General features: G+C 40.1%; 2 protein-coding genes across 2 annotated transcripts; one reads left to right on the top strand and one right to left on the bottom strand.

Moving 5' to 3' along the window:
• The first annotated feature begins 2,730 nt into the window (after nt 1-2,730).
• On the top strand, nt 2,731-14,066 carry LOC306755538 (discoidin, CUB and LCCL domain-containing protein 1). The gene is made up of 15 exons (XM_079239950.1): nt 2,731-2,851; nt 5,206-5,427; nt 6,915-7,052; nt 8,099-8,150; nt 8,224-8,296; nt 8,415-8,548; nt 8,639-8,676; nt 9,009-9,200; nt 9,424-9,536; nt 10,185-10,359; nt 10,466-10,558; nt 10,752-10,839; nt 11,170-11,207; nt 11,291-11,389; nt 12,783-14,066. The coding sequence occupies exons 1-15, from the start codon at nt 2,749-2,751 to the stop codon at nt 13,223-13,225; spliced, it is 2,001 nt and encodes a 666-aa protein (XP_079096076.1). The 5' UTR covers nt 2,731-2,748; the 3' UTR covers nt 13,226-14,066.
• A 298-nt stretch (nt 14,067-14,364) lies between these two features.
• Nucleotides 14,365-16,852, bottom strand: LOC306756402 (uncharacterized protein). The gene is made up of 3 exons (XM_079241130.1): nt 16,717-16,852; nt 16,272-16,545; nt 14,365-16,184 (listed from the first exon to the last, which is right to left on the bottom strand). The coding sequence occupies exons 1-3, from the start codon at nt 16,741-16,743 to the stop codon at nt 14,695-14,697; spliced, it is 1,791 nt and encodes a 596-aa protein (XP_079097256.1). The 5' UTR covers nt 16,744-16,852; the 3' UTR covers nt 14,365-14,694.
• Nucleotides 16,853-17,765: the final 913 nt, after the last annotated feature.

Raw genomic sequence — 17,765 nt, 5'->3', positions numbered from 1 at the left:
CACCCGTCCCCACAGAGCTGTGCACTGAGAGAACCAGGCAAGCATGTTAATATCCACATCAGACTATCTATGCACTCTATGCACTGCCTATTTTATGCACACATAAATCAATGAAATCCTTCTCTAACTTAGTTTTCTGGCATGTGATGCTTTAAATGACATAATCCTTGCACACAGGGCAACCTAGATTATTGTAGAGTATGGATGTAGATGATGGCACAGAAGCTTAAAGCTTTAAATATAACTTGAGTTATGAGGATTTGAAAGATGTTACTACTAAAATAAATAAACAAATATAATCACCCAGTAAAATTTCTTACAACTAAATGAGTTCATTTGCAACAGGCCAGTTAATCCTGAACAGCTTTGATTTGTGGCCTGCCAGGTATCACTGCATACAACACAGACATGATTCTGTAATGAACGTCTATGGATGTACACAGGAACACTTCTGGAATCCATTGAAACTAAGTCCAGCTCCTTTTTCCATCCACAAATGTAAGTTACAATAAAAAAGAGCACTCATAATAATCTAGGAGGGCATTATCATGCATGCTGAGGGTAAACGGCATGTATGAGAAGGCACCACTAATGATAAATAATTTAGGGTGCTTTTGAAAAAATATATGCTGACATCCATATGACAAATCAATGCATGGTTCTGTAGTAAAACAGTTGTGTTGCTCAGCTGGCTCGCCTGAAGTCTAGATCTGCCAGCCACTGAAGCATATTAGGTTAATTATGAAATCAAAAATATAAGAAATGAGGCAATGACATGTTGAGCAGCTGAATTTTATATCAAGATTGGAAAACTATTATCAAAAAAAGAGCAGCAAGTTTTTATACTGCTTAGTGTGTTGTTCATATAAGAAATATAAGAAATATTCCAACACAAGTATTTTTGTTGTCTAAGATTTTTTATGCACTACAAGTTTACAAACAATATTGAAATCATTGCATTTTGTTTTTTTCCCACCATGGTACACAACATCCTAAACAAGTTTGGAAATTCAAAACTTATCAGCAAAAACGGATTCAACAGGTCACTTGTCTGTTTATTGTCATTTTTCTTTTACATTGTTTTGTTTGTGCTTAAATTCAAAACTGAAGTGATCATACTAAATATAAACTGTGGGGTAGTGATTTTGACACTACTTTTATTTTTTTTAAAAATCATGTTAAAAAAATGAACCATTTCTTGAGTTAGACACTTGATAAATTTTGAACTGACATTATTTCTCTAGGAATCAAACAATGAATATGCTCATGTTTATGCAGCTGTATAAGTTACAGTCAAATGGTGATGTATATAATACAGTAAGGGTGCGTTAAGGTACATTTCACAATATGCAGATTTAAGATGGGTCCAGTGTAAAAGAAATAGGTTTCCTACGCGGTCATTTTAATGAGCATGTAAATTATTACAGTTAATTACCATAATGGTTTACTTAAACTATTGTCACAGCGATAATTTAAATCATTCCACCCTGACATAGTACTCATTCAGCTCCATTAAGAAGCAGAGGAAGATAAGTACATCAGTATATAAATAGTCCTGTCATTTTGGATTATTCCAGTTGAAGAAAAACAAAACAAGCAGCAAAACAAGTAGAGAGCAATAACATGATCAACATATTCCACGGTATACTAAAACGAATCCAGAGCTGGATCACCAACAGTTGCGTGCCTTACTCACCCTCTTTCACCTACTCAAACTGACGTGTCTTGGTGCGGCGTCACGCACACTCCTACCAACAACGCTAGCGCGCACTCATGCTCCAAAAAGGCGAAACAAAAAGAGCCCGTCCACGCTCCAACTCTAGAACACTCCACTTTTTTCGCAAATTTAGTTTTACTTACCGTTTTACAGCAGGAAATAAAGCATCCTCCGCTTGTTAGAGAGTCACGAGAGCATGCGCCAAGCTGCCGAGCTGCACTTCCTGCAGTGAACGCAGCATTTGCCTGAGAAGCATCTGTCCCGCTGTCACGAGAAGCGGTTTGTTGGCACGCGATCTGTAAATCGGTCAAACTGCTCTTATGAGGCTTGGTTTGGCCGCCTCTATGACATTTACATGGGCTGAATTATGTCGAACTTCAGTATATTCTTTCCAAAACCACTATATAAAGCATGCTTTAATATATATATTAATGAACGGATCCCTTGATGTTGTTCATCTCCCGTTCATGATATTGTATAATATGTGCGGCTTTATGTAAGTTTGCCATGTTGGAAGAGCTGTACAAAGCGGCTGCGTGTTGTGTTGTTGTTGTTGCCTATCTTTCACCAGCAGATGGCAAGCTTTGCATTGAGTTTAAGGACAAGAGTAAGAGGTGTGTTGGCAGAGGTGCAAACGTAGAATAAAGAAGAAAAAAATAAAGGGACGGGTGTGTGAGGGGGGTGGGGTCCTAAAAGTGATGACTTGATCATGTTGACTGTTTAACACAGTATTTTCTGCGTTTGATACAGTATGTAGTTACCAGACACCGTAATTCTGGGGGCCACACTTGCATATAATCAGTATTGAGATCAACTGATCTACGATCAGCCAAATATCAGCCCGCCCCTTTTTGGGAATGGAATGTTTAGGATTTTTTGATAGACAGTCGAAAAGAACCAATAGAAAGTCGACTTTACAAGTAATGACCAATAGTAGACACCCAGTACTTTGTGCTCCAACTTTTTATTGAAGCAAGAACCCAGCCGTCGAAGCATGCACCTTACCTCTTTCACGCACAGCGCTGGAAATCATGCTTTCAAAGTGTGAAAACTTCGGGGATGCTGTGAAGTCTCTCATCACTAGTTTCTGGATTACTTTTAGCGTTTGTTCTGTCGGTGTTCACGGTCAGGAGGGTAAGATAACCACAGTTGTGTTGTCGCTTTTGGCATAATAAGGACTGTGACGCGAGACTGAAGTTGTTAGCCTGCTGCTGAAGAGCAGCTACAAACATTAATATATTTCTTTGCAATAAGTAAATGTTTCTATTGGTAATAACAGCTTTATAAAGTACTATAAGAAATCAGGCAAGCAAAAATTACTAACATTTAAATGTATTAAACCGTATTTTCCGGGCTAAGTAAGATATTCATCATTACCAACTTGACAACCTGTGTTGTTTGGTAACATTAGAAACTATCAACTAGTTTCCATCCATCTTCAAGGCCTGCAGGTTCCGACCTTTTCATATGATTTGCTGTCAGTACTACTGTGGCACACATTGTATATGTTTGTGTAAACCTACTCATGCTGCTAAAGCAACACTGTTGCTCGTGAGAGTGGGTACTAAGTTCGATTGTGTGATGTCATGGTAACATTCCTGACATGCTCTTTCCGTGTGTTTACCTGCCGATCCCAGCTACCTTTCCTGTACCCTTTTTTTTTTCTTTCATTTTTATTTTTTATTTTTAGCAATAAATAATCCCAGTATGAATCACAGTTAATCATCTATGTAGACACAGATAGACAGAAAAAAACAAAAACAAAACAAATATCAGTCTTGCAGACTATGACTCCAACCATACCACAAATCTTTGTTGTTTTTGTCAGTGTCTGTGGCTTTGGTTTCCTCCCATCGGAAGATGATTAAGTCCGGGAGAAATAATTCGTTCTGAAACAGTTTTAGCTTGTCAAGTATGCTGGCTTTTGTGGGACCAGGTTTTGTGAGAAATATTTCAGTGAATGTGCAGTAATGCTCTGATTGACATGCCAGAGGGGATAAGCCTATGTAGTGACAGGTAGCACAGGTGAACATCCTGTCTGCTAGTGCAGACCTGTAAAGACCTGCAAGAAAAAAAAAAAACTCAAGAGAAAAACAGTGTTGAAGGTGTCCCCATTGACATGTCTTCTTTAATTCCAACCATTTTGATTTCAGCATTATGTGATTTATTGTCTGGATTTCCGAAACTGGGCGAGACAAGCTGAACAAATATCAGTTTCAGAATTAAATTAGAAGCTGACCAGTGTGGAAAAAGACTGTAGGTCATAGCTCAGTGAGCAGGAGACAATTACAGGCCACCCAAAGCTTCCCCAGCATTGCTGTCTCTGTGGCCCCCCCACCGGAAGGTGACAGATCCATGCTCTGTTGCCCACAGTTACAGTATGTCACTGTGGCATTTCCAGGGAAGCCTTTTGGGACTTGGGGGAAGTATTAACATTCAAAGGGTTTCGGGTATTTGGTGTTGAACAGCTTTTGGGAAGTAAGAGACCAGCCGGTGTAAGTCAGGATGTGTTACACAGGGTGAGCGGAAGGCTATCTTAAGGTTTCCCCCTCAATACAAAAACCAGGGCCTTATATGGAAGACAGAGATGGGGGTGTGATGCTTAGACATTGTCTGACCCTGATTTCTTTTTCAAGTTTTGACCATTCTTGGAACATTGCACCATCTGAGAGTTTAGGGGAAGAGGAGGTGTACATACCGCCTCCCCCACACTAACCTCTGCAGCCATCATGGGAACTGACTCATTTATTTTCTCAGACCAACAGGACTATCTAAATATTTGCATTTTCTGTCCCCAGATTAAGTTTTAGTCATGACTGTTGCAGGTCAGAGGAAATAATGAATCAACAACAAATTTATGTTTTTCACAAGGCAACTATTTTGTAATTTCTCCACCTTTCCATCAAGAATCTAATCCCACTAAATAATCACGCTTCAATATTTAGGGGATTAAATCTTCTATGCAACATCTCCAGTCTGCAGAATTTAGTTTTTAAGAGTCAAACAATTTCCTCATTGGCAGTTGTGTCAGAGCTTATTTACAAACCATGAACATGCCCAGGTCTGCAGGGCATGACTTGTTTGTTGTTTACATCAACAAAACCTTTCATATTCTGTCTGTTTCAATAAAACAGTCTGTAGTTATGTCACTTTGGTTTTGCTTAAAATGAATTTGATGCTTTTCACTGCTCTTCTACAAATGCAGTTTATCTGTTGCAGCAAGTTTCATATCTGCCAACTGCATAAAGAATAAATATGTCTTATCAGAGAGCAGCTGCACAGCACACGGTGTAGATGACACTATTATTCCTTATTTAGATAATGCACTGGTTCCATCTTTCCAGGTGTGAATAGTTGCTGGTTTCTGATATGTGCTCTTATATTCAAGTGATCACAAAATACACAAACGACACATGAGAAAATTCTCATGTGTCATGTGAGTTGTTTTCGTTGTTGTAGATGTCGTATCATACTTATATCTTTGTCAGGTACTGGTTGTGGACATACACTGCTGGGACCAGAGTCTGGCACTGTAGCATCTCAGAACTACCCAGGCACCTATCCTAGCAACGCCTGGTGTAAATGGAGGCTTCGGGTGCCAGAAGGGCGAACGCTTCGGCTGCTGTTTGGAGACTTTGACATCGAGGGAGGTCCGGGCTGCAGCAACGGTTCTGTTGTTATCACAGACAAGAATGGAGAACACACCATGGGTAGGTTCTAGGTTGATTTGGATGATGTCTCTCCTGTGTCCTCAGTAGTTTTGACTGAAATATTCGCTGACAGACCAATGCCATTACCGACGTTCTTCCAGCCAGGATTGTACACACACACAGGGCATGCCATTCAGCTGACACACAGACAGAGGAGACAAGCCCTGTTTCGCAACTGAGACGTGTGTGTTTTGCAACCAACTGTAATCATTTGTGTCTTGAGGCTATAGATATTTGACAACTCACCAAACTGAGGTTTGAGTGAGTTAGAAGATAGAAATATTCTGTTTAGGCAGCTGTTGGATTTATTATTAGACTTCAGAAAATCCTGTTGTTTCATTGGTTTTCCATGTTTCAGCAACGTTGTATTTCAATGTAAAGTTTGTTAATTACTGTACACTTTACAGCTATATTGTGGCAACACTCATGTTGATCAACTCTATATCTTAGAGTTTTCTTTCTGTTATTCTTTCAGTTGGGCAAAATAATTATAGTCTTATTAAATAATAATAATTAAAAAAAAAAAAGAAATTGTGGTTCTGTGATGTCAACACTAAGGCAAAATTAATCATATAGGATAAAAAATAAAACATGTAAAACTTGTGTTATTACATCAGATGTGTTGAAGACTCCAAGCTTTCATTTAACTTGGCAAAACCTTTTGTAATGATCACAACTGACCTCATAGCTTTCTTATACCTGTATAAAAAGGGTTGATTTGACAGCACACTACGGTAGTTCAAGGAGCTTTAGGCAGATCCAAGACACGGTTATTTCAGCTGTTTTTGAATGACTGTAAACAGAGTTGTAGCTGCCTTGCCAACATGTAAAAGATTACCTTAATTATCAGTCTGTATTAGAAATACGTTGGTTAAGATGGTGAACAACAACCCCAAAATCACCAAAGCACAGATCTGCATGAACTGAACTCTTATGACATAAAATTATTGTTTTTCACAAGTTTGATCATCATCATATGGATGGAGATTATGTTGTTTGGCCGCAGTGACTGAGGCATTAAACTTTCAAGAACACTATAGCTGATAATCATAGTGGTGGTACCGTCATGCTGCTGCTGGCAGAATTACTGAAGCCACAGAAAATTAATGAAAGGTCAAGGTATTTAAAAGAATATTTAAAAGTTGATCAGAGTTTGGTGTTCCAACAGGGGAGTAAAGCAATTACAAATCAAAACTTGATGTAGTTTGGACAGCGCAGAGAAAAATATAGCTTTTGTCTGACTACAGTCCCAAAGTGATCAGAAGCAAAGTCATGTAAAGAAAGAAAATTAATTTCTGACCCTGTCTGTACAATCTAAACCAAATGATGGTGTCAGAAAAGCAAAATAGATTCCAGCTAGCATACCAATTTATTTTATGCCTATAAAAGGTGTGTATCATACCATCATTCACTTTAATGGTTTATTTAGGGTCTGATGTTACTGTGAAATCCATGTTTATCAGTAAGCGTTGTGTGTTTGTTTGCAGGTCCAGTGTGCGGGAAGCTTGATGTAACACAGAAAAATGTGACTCTTAAAAGCAACGAAGTGACCATAATTTTCAAGGCAGGCCCACACCGCAGCGGACGAGGCTTCCTGCTGTCGTACGCAACAGACCAGAACCCAGGTTAGCTGTGTGTTTCCTACAGTCATGCTGGCCATTTCTGGAACTTGTTCATCATTGTTATGAAGTGAAGTGTCTGAGTACAGTGTTTGGCTAGTGTCCACAAAGACCTGATTAATAGTTGTGTGTGCTCAAATACAAGTGTACACTACTGTAATTTTAATATTTATCTGTGTATATGTGCTTGTGTGTTGATGTTTGAGTGTCTGAGTCAGACCTATTGGCATTCATCCTCTGTCACCATCTTTGCTCTGGCATGTTTGCTCAGAAAACAAGACTAAGGAGTCTTCACTAAGACAGAATGAAGTGAGGCCTCAGGCTTCAGTCTGTCACATGGACTGACTTAATCCCCCTCCAACCCCCCCGTTTCTTCATCTGACTGTTAACTACTGCAAGGCCACAACTATCCCATGCCTTGTACCATGCCATGATCTTTTACCTCAGAGGCTGCACATTTAGCAGTTCCACAGCAAACTCTCATATGTGCACACGCACGTTTATTTAGGACCAAAGAGCCAAAACTGAAGTGTGCAGAGATTAGATTATTTAAAAAAGAACTGATGGAAAAGTTTAAAACTCTTAATGTGATTGTTAATGACAGTGTAGACTTTTTTTGCTCTGATCTCTATGCTGTTAATAACAGAAAGTCTCGTGTTCTCTAAAAGAAATAATGTCAGCTTCAGAGTATGTATCATAGTTTCCTGTTTTGCTCTTGAGTTGTTTATAAAATCCTGTGTCTGGAGCTGTGCGGACACACAAACCACTGTCCATTAACCGTGATCTCACAGGGACCATTCCCTGTACTCGTGAACTGTGACTAAGGGACAGTAACAAAGGGTTCAGTCACATTAACAGTGATGGACCCCCCCCCAATATAGAACGCTTAGAGCATGCCAGACTGTCTCACACAGAATCTGTGATTGTGCGACTGAGCGAATGGTCGAGTGGGATCGTTATGTAAGTCCAAGACACAGGGTCTTATACAGTTCAAATCCACCAACACTTTTCAGGAAGGTGTAGATTAATTGTATTATCTTTCTTTTTTTCAGATGTTATCTCTTGTTTACAAAGAGGATCTCATTTTAGTTCACAACATTTGAGGTAAGCTGTTATCATAGAGAACACTTCAGTGGCACTTCATGTGTGTCTCATGCATTTCTGTGCTGCTTCTCAGTGTATACTGCCCGGCTGGATGTAAGGATGTCACCGGGGACGTTTGGGGGAACTCTGAACAGGGTTACAGAGATGTAAGCACACACAACATTTAATCTGGTCAAGCTGTGTTTGAATTGTTTGGGTTTTTTTCTTTAGTTTTTTCTGAATAAAGCATATTTTAAATTGCTCCTATCAACTTCTCTTCCACAGACCTCTGTCCTGTGCAAATCTGCTGTCCATGCTGGAGCCATGTCAGACAGTTTGGGGGGTCGCATCACTGTGAATCGAGAGAGAAGTCTTACTCTCTATGAATCCACCTTTGCAAATGGGATCCTCTCTAAAATGTTTGTTAGTTGTGATTGTATTGAACATTTTAGATAACAGCAATGTCTGTCTTGAGCCAGTCTGACCTTTCATTGTTGCTTTTTTGGCAGGGGATCATTGTCTGAGAAGAAGCTGCTTTTTAGCCAAGGTATGGGGCAGCAGTTTACAACGACAGGCTGCAAAGTTTTCCAGCGATATCCAGTGATATTTTTGCATGTTGTAAGAGTTTGTCTCAAGGAAAACATTATTCACATTCCAGCTGTTTTATGTCTCAGAACAAATGTAGTGTTTTAGAGGGTAAAAATGAATATTTCCACCCCTCCCAACAGTCATAAGCATTTGTTCCTTTCAGCGCATGATGAAAAAAATGATCTTTTTGATGTAAATATTTTAAGCAGCTGACGTTGCTGTATGTGAAATGCCACAGTTACACAATGGAACATGTTCATTGGTCAATTTATTCCTCTTTTCCTTGAACAGAATGTAATAACATCCTGGCGGTCTCTGGTCTGAATGCTTCTTCTTTCTGGGACAAAAACAGTAAAGAGCACAGAATATTCTCATCATTCAGAAACATAGAACCTCGTCATGACTTCCTGCACTGGACAGCAGACAGCAGTGATCTCAAGCCATGGGTGGAGATAGAGCTAGCCGACAGAAGCAATGTCACAGGTAAAACATTTGCATTTATATTTATTTAAAAACACTAGAATGTGCTCCAGTGAAGCTGTTTAGCGTATAGCATTACATGTATTTTTATCTTAATTCTTATCGTAAAGAATAGAGCAAAGTAACAAAGTATATTAGTTTGTCCTATTTCTGTAACATTTTTCTGCAGTATTATGTTAAAGTACTTTCATTGGGATGTGGAAAAAACATTACCCTCTTTTCTCAGGAATAATAACAACAGGATCTGATGACTACTACACAGAATCCTACAGTCTTCATTTCAGTAAAGACAAGAAGAGCTGGAAGCCTTTTAGGGGTGTTCTGAGCAAAGAACAAAAGGTTTGTGTTGTGTTTTACACTGAATACTGTTAAACACAAAACCGCCAGAAACTGACTAATAAATGAAATGAAATGAACCCAACTGCTGTTCCAAAAATGTCTGGTCTACAACACCTGAGAAAAATTGCAGAATCACTACTCTTAGAGGATTTTGATTTACTTGTTCTATTTCATTTATTCATTCATTCATTTTCCTAACCGCTTAATCCAATTCAGGGTCGCAGGTCTATTTCACAAAAGAATAAAAGATAAAATAAAATATAAAAGAATGAATGAATCACATAGATGTAAAACAGCTGAATTTTCCAGCTTTTCTCTAATAAACCTAAAAAAGTGCATCGAAATAGCTGGAACAATTACAGTAAGACCCAAAGTGATTTTTTCTTTGTTTTGTCTTCTCTTTTTATTGTTATTTTCACTATTATATATTTTTTCCCTGAATTCTTTTCCCCAAAACATTTATATTTAGGTACATTTTCAAAGGAACAAAATGTCAAGTTGTCGAATAATTTAGCATCTTATCTGCGATATTTTTCCAGCTTGTGTTGGTGAGATTAATTTTTTTACAAGTAAAACGAAAGAATTAAAGGAATCTTGTACATGAAATGTGTTATACAAATGAGCTTGCTCTGTCTTCATGGCTTCTAGGTGTTTCAGGCCTACATCGATGGCCACCTTAAAGTGCTCAACAGCCTGTTTCCTGCTGTGGTGGCCCGATTTGTTCGTTTGAAACCATTAAACTGGCACAGAAGAGCTTCAGTTCAGGTCCAAGTTCTGGGCTGTTCCGCTGCAAAGGCCACACCGAGGTCACGGCCGCCAGCAGGTGAACAAAAACGATTAGACTTCAGTTCGCTCAAAGTATATTTCATTTGTTTACTCCACAGTCAAGTGTTTCACATGTAAAGTTTGTCCTTTTACTTGCCCAACAGAATCTCCATCCATCAAAACGAGCGTGGACACCTCACTCCCAAGCCCGTCTCCTGCCCTCACAGAGGGCTCAGTGTTGGTGGAGACAACACTAGGTATGGACTCTCTCTGTATAACTTGCTTATGGTAGTTTTTCTACCAGTATTTTGGGATGCACATATTATCAGTAAAAACTATGCAACGTACGATTTAAAGTTCACTTAATGCATTATGTATATGTCAGTAAACAGTACTTTATCTTTACACTCCTTCAGCTGTGTAGTCACTCAGACGTTTACACTCTTGCAGGCTCCAGCCAGCCAGCAATAGTGGGAGTGGTCCTGGGACTTATTATGTGCGGGAGTTGTTTGTTGGCTGGAATCTGGTGGAAACGGAGGTACCATCTATTAAAAATTGTTTCCTTTTTTTGTGTTTATTTGTGTGTTCATTGTACACATGATGTAAGAATCCAAATAGTTCAGTTTTGGTTCTTTGATGATAATTATTTGGTCACTTATTGAACAGGCACAGATTAAAAAAAAAAAAAAAAAAAAAAGGGTTATATTTTAGTTGCTTGTCATAGAATATTTGGGAACAACCTGTGACTGTCTTGTGTTTGTTTGATGGAAACTTCAAAGCTCAAACAAAGTGACTGCTTTTCAGATATGTACAACTGTATTGTGTATGTAAAACACCTTCATGGCCCATATTCATTTTCTCTATGTAGGAAAAAAGAGTCACAAATTAAGTACTCCTTACCCACAAGTAAGTCAAGCATTTACATATTTTTCGTGTTTTTAGAACAGTGGTGAAAACACTGGCTGACTGTGTGTCTTTGTGTCAAGCAGGTTGTCAGAGTTTTAAGGCAAAGAGTCCACAGTCTGAGCTTATCTCCTACCCGCTGGAGCGAAATGTTCATGATGCTCTACCATGCCCCCCTGTAAATGGTGAGAATTGATGCACATTAATTATAAATAACTAATGCATCTGTTTTTACTCTCCTCTGTTCATCTTGCTCAGTCCCTGCTCTGGTGGTCACTGTGTGCAGCTCATGACTGGCCTGACAGGCGAACAAATTACTCTGCAGGCTGTCTTTTCTTCCCCCTGCCCCAGCCCATCACCCAGTCACAGTATAAACATTCCTTTCTTTGGTCCGCAGAGCTTCTCTGAAAGAGACCCTTGAATCGGAGCTAGATAAAAGCCGCCCCAGATACCCCCAACCCACCCAGTAGTCCCATCTCTCCCTCCGAGATTCCCTCTACCAGCAAGGCAGCTCTTCATTCAGTCGTCTACTGATAAACAAGGCTAGAGGGGTCAATACTAAGACATTAAAAGCTTTCCACAAAACCTCACAACACTATTTTAAAGAGGAAGAGTGTGTGAAGTGTGGTTGGATGGAGAAGATGCATTTTTAACCTTAATCATTGTAATTACAGGAGACATTTGTGGACATGTAAGTTCAGGCATTTGCTCCAGGTTGTGGGAGACTGCTTTGGTTGCAGAGCATATCTCATACTGATAACTAATTTCATATCCAGTTTATAACTTTTAAAAAAATATTATTAAAGTCATAAAAAGGATCTACTACCATATTTAAAGCTCATAAAATGATGCTAACACCAGTATGCATTTTGTTTTGATTACTGTACAGTTTTATTTCCAGTTGATATATAACCAGAGCCAATAAAATTTTGCAACCATGGACTTCTCAGGGACACATCTAGCAGATCTCCTTGCTGGTGTTTGATCAAACTAAAGGTCCTCCTGTCATTTAGTTGAAATCCACTCCTAGCTACCTGCTCAGTCCGAGTCTGCTCATAGCCATCTGAACTCATTCAGACAAGCTTATGCTTCATCTTGACTGCCGTGTTCCTCTCAGGAATGTTGTCTGGTACTACCACCCTCACACAACCCAGGTTCAGTCCACTCTGTTCTGACCTGTGCTGTTGAGATGATGCAACAAAAACCCCTCTCTACCTTCAAAAATCTTTTTAAGTCTTGTATCTCCAGAGAGCATCTTCTGTCTTAGCACTTGTCCTAAACACAGTTATCCTTTTGTACTTTTTTTCTTTCCACAGTACTTATGTTGGTATGCTCTGGATTATTTCTTGACTTTGACATGTACTTTAACTGAGTGTGAACTTGTTGCAGGACTCTTACTAAGAGCTTTCTTAGTAAAAAAACTGATGGTTGCATGTGTGACAGGTCTATTGTAGTGAATTGTATTATTTATTAAGCCATTAATTTACGAGAAACTGAGGACTCTTCATGTGGTAATTACAGACACTGTCCAAACCTACTTTCTTTTTATATATATATTTTTTTTTTTTACCTTTCCAGATTACGCTGCTCCTGCACTTACAGCTGTTGGACAGAAAGTTGGTTCAACATTTAGACCTTCATCAGATGAGGGCTATACCACCCCCTTTCCCTGCGTACTTTATGACACTCCAGGCAACCTTCCAGAATACGCTGAGCCACTTCCTCCTGAGCCTGAGTATGCCACACCTTTCACTGAGCTGCACTCTGAGCCCAACCTTCCACCTTTAAGAGTCCTACCCCACAGCCATACACAGAGACCTCATGTTCCAGCATCCTCCACTGGTGTCAGGACAACCCCAAGCCATAGCCAGTATGACTGTCCCTCACACAGGATGCTTTCCAATGGCTACTGCACTCCTGCTGTACATGCCAGCTGCCCGCGGCCAGTCAGCGTGGTCTATGCAGAGCCTAAGTCCAGTGACTCTTTACTACAGAAGCACACATATGAGGAGCCTCTGTGAGTGCAGTGACCTTAGACATATGAATGAAGAGGCTCCAGAGCCAGAACATTTGTAGGACCACAGGAGCATGTGAAGAAATCTCAAAAGGATACTAAGCCAGAGAGTGTCCTGCACAGTGGACCACTGCTCTCCTGCCAGTGAGATGCGCCCAGAGATCAGGAGCCACTTTGGACCACTATACATGGAGTATATCAGGGTACACAGCTCAGAGTACTGGATGATCTCAGAGCCATGTGATGCAAACATTTCCTTCCAGGAAATAAGTACTAGTATAGTAATTGTTTTGTGATGCACAAAGAAAAAACAGGCTTGGTTGTGTCAGATATTTTTACTGATCAAATTATAAATCACAAGCTGCACTTTCCAAAAACGAATACAGCATGTATGCAAGTATATTTACCAGATTATATGCAAACAGGTTGATACATAACAGTGAACTAAACGTTATTTGTCATCACAAAAAATTATATCATTTACAATGTAGATTTCTATGATTTTTTTTTTAACAAGCACAGCAAGTTGTACACTGCAACAAAGTGGTTGAGAATGTTTTGTATAACCACTAGGAGGCTCTGGTGAGCTTCAGGTGTCTGATGTGTAATGATGTGTGTGCTGGTTGTAAATCCTCATCACCTTTCTGTTACATATATTAAAGAATACATTTATTTTAAAAATTGTTTTGATTGTAATAATGCAACAGAAAGGCACAAACATAATGTGGTGTGATGGTTTACTTTTTACCTCTGAAGGAAAAAATACATATCACAACTCCTTTTAACATGCTTTTTAGCATGAAATGTTTTTTTTGTTTGTTTAAGCTTGCAACACAACTTTTCCACAAATGAAATATTTGACTTAATTTAAAATGTTTTTCTAATCTTTAATACTTAAAACACCTATGCTATGCAGTCATTTTTTTAATGTATCTAAACAGGTAAATAAATTTATCACACACATTTCATTCCAACCTATTTTAACATGAAAAGTAAAAGATTTTTTTTTTCCCCAAATATCAAAAAGTCTTTATATCAGGTGACATTTCAGACCTGTATGAAGACATTCCACAAATTAAGATTCGTAGATTGGTTTTGTGTTTTCATAGAATGAGAAAAACCTTCTGCTACTGAATAAGACCCATTTAAACCACCAGTTGGTCGCTGTATTCAACAGAAACAGGTGGTTCAAGGTCAATTTAAAAACGATTTAAGTCTTTAACATCAAACACATCACCTGCGTTTTTAGGCCATGCCACTGTGGACATATACCTTTTTAATTTCCCAGATGTAAGCGTCACAAAATTTCATTATGACCCATTGAATGTAGTAGCAAAAGGAAATATGTAATGCAATACATACAACATATTTGACAGAAGTCATTATAAAGAAAATCTACAGTAATACTTTAAGTACTCATAAAGTTACTTTGGTTATTAGAGTATTCAGTCAGTTAATGCCAATTTTAAATCAACCCTAATCGCTGTGATTGCGATCATCCTCATTTGTGCTGAAGTCTTTCCTATGATCTTCCTCCTCTACTCTCCCCTCATGGGAATAATGGGCCAGAGTTTGATGTCTGTTTCGTGATGGTGCGTCTTTAAAGCGCAGACCACAGTCCTCACATGCATACAGAAGCCCCTCTTTCTGACCGCCTTCACCTTCTGCCTGCGATTTGCTCTTATTCCCACTGGCGATAGTGGAGCTGTGATGAGCAGCAATCCCATCTGAGGACAGCAGGGAAGCTGTGTGAGAATCAGTCTCTGGGGCGTTATTTGTATTTACCCCACCACTGGCTGGGGGCAGAGTTCTTGGGCGACCAGGAGAACAACCCCCAGCTGATCCCTCTCCAGTGTGTTCAGGAGCCAGTCCGTGGACAGTGCGGTAATGGAAGCTGATACCAGAACGGTTGGAAAAGCCTTTCCCACAGACGCTACAGATGAAGGGCCTTTCTCCTGTGTGAATGCGGATGTGGATTTTAAGAGCTCCTGATTGGGTGAAGCACTTCCCACACTGGGTACAGCGGTAGGGCTTTTCTCCTGTGTGGGTTCTCTGGTGGGCCCGGACCCCTGCTAGATGTGGAAACCCCCTGCCGCAGAAGCCACATGAATAAGGTCTTTCCCCTGTATGAATCCGTCTGTGGATCTTCAGAGCTCCTGACTGGCTGAAACTCTTCCCACAGTCGGAGCAGGAGTAGGGCCGGGCACCAGTGTGCACATTGAGGTGTATGCGGAGGTTGCTGTGAGAGTTGAAGGCCCGACCGCATTCCGTACACAGGAAGCCAGGTGGTTTGTGAGCATGCACGGTGCGCTGGTGCTGCAGCAGCTGTGATGGTCTGGAAAACGAGGCTGAGCAGTGCATGCAGAGATGCAATGGTAAAAGAGTCCTGCTTCTTTCATCTTGTTCCTGTGTTTGTCTTTGATGGCGGTGGCAGACCTGAGAACAGGCAGGGAGGGAGCACTGACAGGACAAACATGAAAGGGGGCCAGAAAGTTGTGCTGAGTGGGCAATTTGAGGACAGGGTAAGCAAGATGTTAAAGGACAGTGGTGGTGATGAAAATGGTGGTGAGCGTGTGTGTGAGAAAAAGGGGAGTCTGTGCCCTCTTGGTGGCTCAAAAACTGGGAGCAGGTTTGAAGACTATGGTGGCAACACAAGCAGGGAAACATGGGAAAATGGGGCACCGATGCTCTGGAAGGGGGAGCGTCAGAGTTTGCTTCTTGGGTTTGTGTTCCTCTCTCTGCATCATCCTCACTCTGTCGTTGGCTGGACAGCCTGAACTGCAGCTCTGATGTTGTGGCGCTGCTCCTGCTGCTGTGTGCAGTCATGTCTGGTGAGCAAATGTTGATGCTAAGGTCTTTGGGCTGGTGTGCTGATGATGACAAAGATTGTCTGGGTAGTAAAGTTTCAAAAGATGGATGTGCACTGGAGAACGGACAGCCAGGACAGGTGCAAGCATGAGGCACACCTAAACCAAGGAAACACACAGAAAATAATGGATAGAAATATTGCAGAAAGAAAAGAAGTGAAAAGATATATTTGGTAAGTTTCCCACCTTCTCTGTCTCGTACTTCTACCATCCTGTGTGATGCTCCATGCTGGATCGGCCTGCCTGGGGCTGCCCTTCCCTGTTCCTGGACAGGTCGAGGTGGCTGCAGAGGTTGAAGTGAGGAAGCCTTGAGCCCTACAGCAGCAGGACCAGCAGCAGAACCAGAAGCAGTCACGCCCCACGATGAGCTGAACATATCTGGCTGCTTTTTAGAGGAGTTTCCAGATGACAGGAGGTCACCAATGAACTGATGCATCTCCATCCAGGAACACTGGGCATGCTGAGACAGGTACATAAAGCAAACACCATTTCACACTAAAGGACGAGTTACTGAGAGCTGCCAATAGATCCAAAGAGTCGTGACCCAAACTGAAACAATGACTGCACAACTCACGAAACAGACTACAACTCCACGTTTCCCATTAACATAATGACAGTGTAGCTTACTTACAACGTCGCCCCCTGTGTCTTTGTCCATGAATTCAAACTAAGCGTTGGCACAAAATTGGCAGCTCTGTTTGCAGGCTCAATTTCTACTCTTTACACACTACGGTTCAATACAACAAAAGCAACGAACCAATGATCATGTAAACACGCTTGTAAATGTATTGTTGCTCTTCGACGTCCAGCCCACTTCAAGCATCCTGATACCCGACGTTCCGTTTCCGGGTTGCTCAGTCACGTGACATAACTCCACTTTGTGTTTTCCTTCCTTTCTTATGGCAATAATAAAATAAGCTATTAAAATGCAATAAATAAATAACGAAAATTGTTTTTAGTAGCTAAACTTTATTAACATAGGCATAACAGTAAATTTTGGGCTCTCAAGTATTTCAGCATCAGCCCTCTGCATCAGATGGAAACGTCTGATGTTAACTCGGAACAAGATACGGAAAGCTGTGGGAAATTTTAATCGATCACTGAAAACAGTCAGTGCCCACGGCCAATATTGCAGTGGCTGGGCTAGAATTACACCATTATACTACAAAAAAAAAACATGTGATCTCTGTAACTGCAAACAAAGGATACTGTACCAAATATCAACATTGATTTTCTCAGGTCTTTCTAAAACTTGTTTGCAGCAGTAACATACAAATAAATTATTTTAAAACATACATGTGATGTCCAGATTTTTTTAGATCATGGACCTCACAGTGGACATGCACCTAAGATGAAAATGTCAGACCCCTCCATGATTTCTAAGTTTTTAAGTGGGAGAACTTGCAAAATCACAGGATGTTCAATTACCTATTTGCTTCACGAGATTGGGATCTGTTCATCTGAGCTTTTACTTTCTTGGGTGATATCTTTAGGTGATACACCGCTCTACTTTTAACGACTTAGCGACAAAAGAATTACACCCGATGTTATGAAATTGAGGAATCTTGAATAATGGATAAATTTTTATTTGGCTTTGGAATATATCTCATAATATATAACTTATTACATAGAAGTAAATCACAAAGTAATCCAATGTCAGTACCAACTGTAAGTCTTCAA

The sequence above is a fragment of the Telmatherina bonti genome (assembly GCF_933228915.1).
Source record: "Telmatherina bonti genome assembly, chromosome: 5".
Taxonomy (NCBI): Eukaryota; Metazoa; Chordata; class Actinopteri; order Atheriniformes; family Telmatherinidae; genus Telmatherina; species Telmatherina bonti.
This window is presented reverse-complemented; position numbering and strand designations above follow the sequence as displayed.